The following is a 6727-nucleotide window of genomic DNA, read 5'->3' as shown; positions in this document are numbered from 1 at the left end:
GTTTAAATATCGAAGACAAGTTAATTTAATATATTAGCTGGGCTTCCACATGTATCCATTAATTTCTGTAAAGTTGTTACAATTTGTTCACTTGAAACACTGTTTCCAAATTCTGCCGACATAGCTGCAAATTGTTTATTTTTTCTATGTCTATGATCACGTGTGATAATTCTAAAAACACCATGTTGCTTTAAATGAATGTTGGTACTGGTAAACTCCACCCGTGAGAAAGAGATCGGCGGATCTCGAAACGCGTTGGGTGTTTCCTTTGCTAAATAACCTTGACAGCACCGCATCAGACTTGGGCTCCGACTCTGGTTCTTCCGTGGATGAGTTTCTGTAACCAGGAGTGTGTTTGATAAATGGGGTTGGCGTTCCCCGTCGAGAGCCCGCCGTGAAAATGGCTTAAGCACGCCAAATCCGTGTGTGTTTTCAAATTCAAGACAAACTTTTGCCCGCCTGCTCCTTGGCTGTACGTGACTGAGGGACCGAACTGAAAAGGAAAAATATTGCGTATCCTTGAACTTCACGCAATCTCGCCAAACAACTAATAAATCCGACATCTGGGCTCAGATCGGATTGGAGTTTAATTTGAATTGGACATTTAAGTAGGTTCCCGCCCAGGATTGGATTGCTCGAACAGCCAGTAAAGCAGTGCATTACGGAAAGAACGGTGCAAACAACAAGAAGACCGGCCGGTTTTTGTTGTGTCAAGTAATATGGCAGAATCAAGGAACAGTAGGAGAGTTGAAGCAGCAGCGAAGCTTTTCACATCGACGGAATCCAGTGTGGGGGATGAGACAAGACCACCTGGTAAGCAAGTTAATGAACTGAAAGTACTGTGGGATACACTTTGGAAAAACCTCAAACATGAGCAATCGCGCTGGTGTGAGGCGGCTGCCTTAACCAAGTATCTTGAATGTGATAGGATACCGCGCGGTTTGAGGATCTTTATTATACCCACTTTTCAAAATCCTGACCCCGAATTAATTAGTGAGTGGATGGATAACAATCACGTCTGCTCAGTTAATATGCTAAAGATGCTCATAAAGAATGCTGAAAAAGAGTGTGCCAAACTCAACACAGAGAATGAGGAATTAATTACAAAACTGAAAGGCAAATATACAGAAAGTGAATTTAGCACGGAAATGGACAAGATGAACAAACGTCTCGATAAAATTGAGGAAGAAATCAAAGAGAAGAAACAGCGGAAGTTTCATCGTGACGAAGTTGACTATAGTAAGGGCCAAATCTTAACTTTTGCCAAACGGTACGATGTAATAAGAGACGCCACAAAGAAAGCAAAAACCAGGAATCACACTACACCTGGTAAAAAGACAGCAGCACCAAATCAAGGTGCGACAACTTCGGCGGAATCATTAACTGTGGATGACACTGAATCAATTGAAAGCGACATCTCAGACACACTGGAGGTGATTCCAGCAAAAGATTTAATTTTAAAGGAAGTAGCCTTGATGACCAAGGAACGTCAGACAGGCACCCCATCAAAAGGGCGTGGAAGAGGCGGCAGAGGAGGACGCGGAAGAGGCAGCAAATCCTTTGACGCGGTCTCAAGTCCAGTAGGAGTGGTTACCAGAGGCAAGGCGGCGAGAAAATAAACTCCAAGACTGTGGTAAATCTTTCTTCTCGCATTTTAACACCTGTACAAATTGAGGTACTGTCAAGGGGGCTTTCATTTTGTCCTACGTCTAATTTTAATTTTACAAATGCCCGAATTGATCTTTTTTGTTTTACACGTAAATTGAAACTTAAAAAGTGGTTTGCGAATAAATCTCGAATCAGGAAAGAGGGCACAACTGAAAAACCCAGTACACTGAGTGTAAACGATGCAGAACTTTTGCAATCAGTACAATTATTAGCAGGTTGTGAAGATGTACATGATGATGCCTTGTTTAACTTAGTTGGTACTGAGGATTCGATTGATATGAGTAGTGGCAGTGGTTTCAAACCAAGATCGGTGTTTGTTCCACAAATTGCAAATAGCTACATTGACAGTTTCGAACAAGGAATGATACAGGAAATGAGACATATGGACAAAGTGAAGCCAAAAATGAATTGGAACCTCAACAGAAAACAGTACTTTGCCTTAAAGGAAATTGAGAATTGGGCGGACGTGGTTATTAAAAATAGCGACAAAGGTGGGAACGTGGTGGTCTGGCCTATCGATATGTACCTTAAAGAAGGTCTGGCACAGTTATCTGATAAGTGTAATTACGCCAGAGCGAACAAAGAGGACTATAATATGTCAAAAAATGCTTTTGGTGACAAATTGCGGGATTGGAAAGCTAGGGGGTTGATTGAGGACGATGAGTTTTCTTACCTCTTTGTGAAATATCCTAAAACACCTGCATTGTATTTGCTCCCTAAGGTGCACAAAAACCTTCAGGTACCCCCAGGCAGACCAATCGTCTCTTCAGTTGGTAGCCTGTACGAAAATACCAGTAGATATATCGACCACTTTTTACAGCCTTTTGTAACCAGTCTGCCATCCTATGTCAGGGACTCCTCAGATTTTTTGAGTATTATCAAGGATATTGTATGGAGTCCTGAGTACTGGCTGGTAAGCTTTGACGTTGCCAGCCTGTACACCAGCATTCCTCAGGAATTGGGGGTGGAAGCATGTAAATTCTATCTCAGAAACAGATCGGTTTCATTTTTGTCACATACTAACATGCTACTGGACATGATATGGGAATGCATGACTAACAATGACTTCATTTTCAATAAACTATGGTTCAGACAAATCCAGGGGGTGGCGATGGGTACTTGCTTTGCCCCCAGCCTAGCTTGTTTATACCTGGGCTGGTGGGAGGAGTTAGTGGTGAGGAAGATCTCCCACTATAGTGCCCACGTCATCCTCTGGAAAAGGTACATTGACGACATTTTCTGTGTTTGGCACGGCACCCTTGACCAGATACAAGAATTTGAATCCATTCTAAATAGAAATTCTCTGAATTTGAAATTTACCAGTGTAATCAGTCAAAAGGAATTAGAGTTCCTGGACATTAAGCTTGGGGTTGATGAGGGGAAACTAACAAGTACTCTATTCCGCAAATCCACAGCTGGAAATAGCCTGCTTCATGCAGGGAGTGGACACCCCCCAAGCCTCATACGTAGTATCCCAATGGGCGAACTTATCAGGGCCAAAAGAAACTGTAGCTCGGCAGAAGGATTCGCCAAAGAGAGCCAGGTCATGGCAAAGCGATTCTCTGAGAGGGGGTACAGTGGAAAAATAATACAGCAGGCCCTTACCAGAGTTAATGCCATGGACAGGGAAGAATTGTTGGTCCCTAAACAACGTAAGGTTGATGAGAAGGTATGCTTCATCACTACCTACAGTAATCAATCCTGGAAACTACGTAAATCCTTGACCAAATATTGGGAAACATTGAAACTTGATCACAATGTGAAAGAGGTGATTCATGAAAGTCCGTCACTGACTTTTAGGAAGGCAAAATCACTCAAAGACACACTGAGCAGTACACTAATAAAGGAAAATAAGAAAACCAATCCTATCCAGGGCTTCTACCCATGTCGTAGATGTAAAGCCTGCAAATTTAGTAACAACTGCAAGTCGATAAAATTGTCAAAGGAAAGAGATGCCCACAAAATTACTAAACACCTTACCTGTACCACAGAGTATGTTGTTTACGCACTTGAATGCCCCTGTAACAAATTTTACATAGGGTGCACAACAAAACAGGCCAAACTCAGGATTTTAGAACACCAAAGAGCCATAAGAAATGAAAATCAACAATATCCAGTGGCCAGGCATTTTTCTGATTTACACAACAAAAATCCTAATGTTATGAAATTTTGTGTTCTGGACAGCATTGAAAGCAACGAGAGGGGAGGTAACAGGTGGTTAGATTTAAGGAAACTGGAATCTAAATACATTATTATGTATAATACCCTGCAACCCACAGGCCATAACTTAGGGGAAGAACTTGCTATCCATCTCCAGACGTAACAGACTGTTCTAAACCATGTGAAATTACAATGCTGCTGCTTCTTTGGTAACAAATTCAAAAAGTTTTTAATTGTTTTTAATCATGCACTGATCCAAAATGTAACCATTATCACCTACAGCTATGTCCCCTTTTCATTCTTTCAGGAATATGGACTAACCTATTGCCCACATGGACATTACTGGAGGTCTCGGCAATTGTGCAATCCATTGATTTTCGCCCACTGGGGCAACACAACCTATCGATAATCCCATGACATGTACCGGTGTGATTTTGTAACATGGTACTGGGAAATGGGGCTGGCCATATCAGCGTGCATTGAAATGAACTGCAATCATAAACAGATGAGTTCGTATTATAATTGAACACTGTTTAAATATCGAAGACAAGTTAATTTAATTTATTAGCTGGGCTTCCACATGTATCCATTAATTTCTGTAAAGTTGTTACAATTTGTTCACTTGAAACATTGTTTCCAAATTCTGCCGACATAGCTGCAAATTGTTTATTTTTTCTATGTCTATGATCACGTGTGATAATTCTAAAAACACCATGTTGCTTTAAATGAATGTTGGTACTGGTAAACTCCACCCGTGAGAAAGAGATCGGCGGATCTCGAAACTCGTTGCGTGTTTCCTTTGCTAAATAAACTTGACAGCACCGCATCAGACTTGGGCTCCGACTCTGGTTCTTCCGTGGATGAGTTTCTGTAACCAGGAGTGTGTTTGATAAATGGGGTTGCGTTCCCCGTCGAGAGCCCGCCATGAAAGATGGCTTAAGCACGCCAAATCCGTGTGTGTTTTCAAATTCAAGACAAGCTTTTGCCCGCGTGCTCCTTGGCTGTACGTGACTGAGGGACCGAACTGAAAAGGAAAAATATTGTGTATCCTTGAACTTCACGCAATCTCGCCAAACAAGTAATAAATCCGACATCGGGGCTCAGATCGGATTGGAGTTTAATTTGAATTGGACATTTAAGTAGGTTCCCACCCAGGATTGGATTGCTCGAACAGCCAGTAAAGCAGTGCATTACGGAAAGAACGGTGCAAACAACAAGAAGACCGGCTGGTTTTTGTTGTGTCAAGTAATATGGCAGAATCAAGGAACAGTAGGAGAGTTGAAGCAGCAGCGAAGCTTTTCACATCGACGGAATCCAGTGTGGGGGATGAGACAAGACCACCTGGTAAGCAAGTTAATGAACTGAAAGTACTGTGGGATACACTTTGGAAAAACCTCAAACGTGAGCAATCGCGCTGGTGGGAAGCGGCTGCCTTAACCAAGTATCTTGAATGTGATAGGATACCGCGCGGTTTGAGGATCTTTATTATACCCACTTTTCAAAATCCTGACCCCGAATTAATTAGTGAGCGGATGGATAACAATCACGTCTGCTCAGTTAATATGCTAAAGATGCTCATAAAGAATGCTGAAAAAGAGTGTGCCAAACTCAACACAGAGAATGAGGAATTAATTACAAAACTGAAAGGCAAATATACAGAAAGTGAATTTACCACGGAAATGGACAAGATGAACAAACGTCTCGATAAAATTGAGGAAGAAATCAAAGAGAAGAAACAGCGGAAGTTTCATCGTGACGAAGTTGACTATAGTAAGGGCCAAATCTTAACTTTTGCCAAACGGTACGATGTAATAAGAGATGCCACAAAGAAAGCAAAAACCAGGAATCACACTACACCTGGTAAAAAGACAGCAGCACCAAATCAAGGTGCGACAACTTCGGCGGAATCATTAACTGTGGATGACACTGAATCAATTGAAAGCAACATCTCAGACACACTGGAGGTGATTCCAGCAAAAGATTTAATTTTAAAGGAAGTAGCCTTGATGACCAAGGAACGTCAGACAGGCACCCCATCAAAAGGGCGTGGAAGAGGCGGCAGAGGAGGACGCGGAAGAGGCAGCAAATCCTTCGACGCGGTCTCAAGTCCAGTAGGAGTGGTTACCAGAGGCAAGGCGGCGAGAAAATAAACTCCAAGACTGTGGTAAATCTTTCTTCTCGCATTTTAACACCTGTACAAATTGAGGTACTGTCAAGGGGGCTTTCATTTTGTCCTACGTCTTATTTTAATTTTACCAATGCCCGAATTGATCTTTTTTGTTTTACACGTAAATTGAAACTTAAAAAGTGGTTTGCGAATAAATCTCGAATCAGGAAAGAGGGCACAACTGAAAAACCCAGTACACTGAGTGTAAACGATGCAGAACTTTTGCAATCAGTACAATTATTAGCAGGTTGTGAAGATGTACATGATGATGCCTTGTTTAACTTAGTTGGTACTGAGGATTCGATTGATATGAGTAGTGGCAGTGGTTTCAAACCAAGATCGGTGTTTGTTCCACAAATTTCAAATAGCTACATTGACAGTTTCGAACAAGGAATGATACAGGAAATGAGACATATGGACAAAGTGAAGCCAAAAATGAATTGGAACCTCAACAGAAAACAGTACTTTGCCTTAAAGGAAATGGAGAATTGGGCGGACGTGGTTATTAAAAATAGCGACAAAGGTGGGAACGTGGTGGTCTGGCCTATCGATATGTACCTTAAAGAAGGTCTGGCACAGTTATCTGATAAGTGTAATTACGCCAGAGCGAACAAAGAGGACTATAATATGTCAAAAAATGCTTTTGGTGACAAATTGCGGGATTGGAAAGCTAGGGGGTTGATTGAGGACGATGAGTTTTCTTACCTCTTTGTGAAATATCCTAAAACACCT

At 41.7% G+C, this 6727-nt stretch overlaps 2 protein-coding genes across 2 annotated transcripts; both read left to right on the top strand.

The window, feature by feature from the left end:
- Positions 1 to 719: 719 nt before the first annotated feature.
- Positions 720 to 1619, top strand: LOC147751104 (uncharacterized). Its single transcript, XM_086932658.1, has one exon. It carries the CDS (start codon positions 720 to 722, stop codon positions 1617 to 1619), a length of 900 nt encoding a protein of 299 aa, XP_086788784.1.
- Positions 1620 to 5078: 3459 nt separating this feature from the next.
- LOC147751103 (uncharacterized) lies at positions 5079 to 5978 on the top strand. Its single transcript, XM_086932646.1, has one exon. The coding sequence runs from the start codon at positions 5079 to 5081 to the stop codon at positions 5976 to 5978; it is 900 nt and encodes a 299-aa protein (XP_086788772.1).
- Positions 5979 to 6727: the final 749 nt, after the last annotated feature.

The sequence above is a fragment of the Lissotriton vulgaris genome, chromosome 1_1, assembly GCF_964263255.1.
Source record: "Lissotriton vulgaris chromosome 1_1, aLisVul1.2, whole genome shotgun sequence".
Lineage (NCBI taxonomy): Eukaryota > Metazoa > Chordata > Amphibia > Caudata > Salamandridae > Lissotriton > Lissotriton vulgaris.
This window is presented reverse-complemented; position numbering and strand designations above follow the sequence as displayed.

What these genes read in the sequence shown, in the direction of transcription:
- LOC147751103 (XM_086932646.1), top strand. Translation starts at nt 5,079, where the DNA reads ATGGCAGAATCAAGGAACAGTAGGAGAGTTGAAGCAGCAGCGAAGCTT.
- LOC147751104 (XM_086932658.1), top strand. Translation starts at nt 720, where the DNA reads ATGGCAGAATCAAGGAACAGTAGGAGAGTTGAAGCAGCAGCGAAGCTT.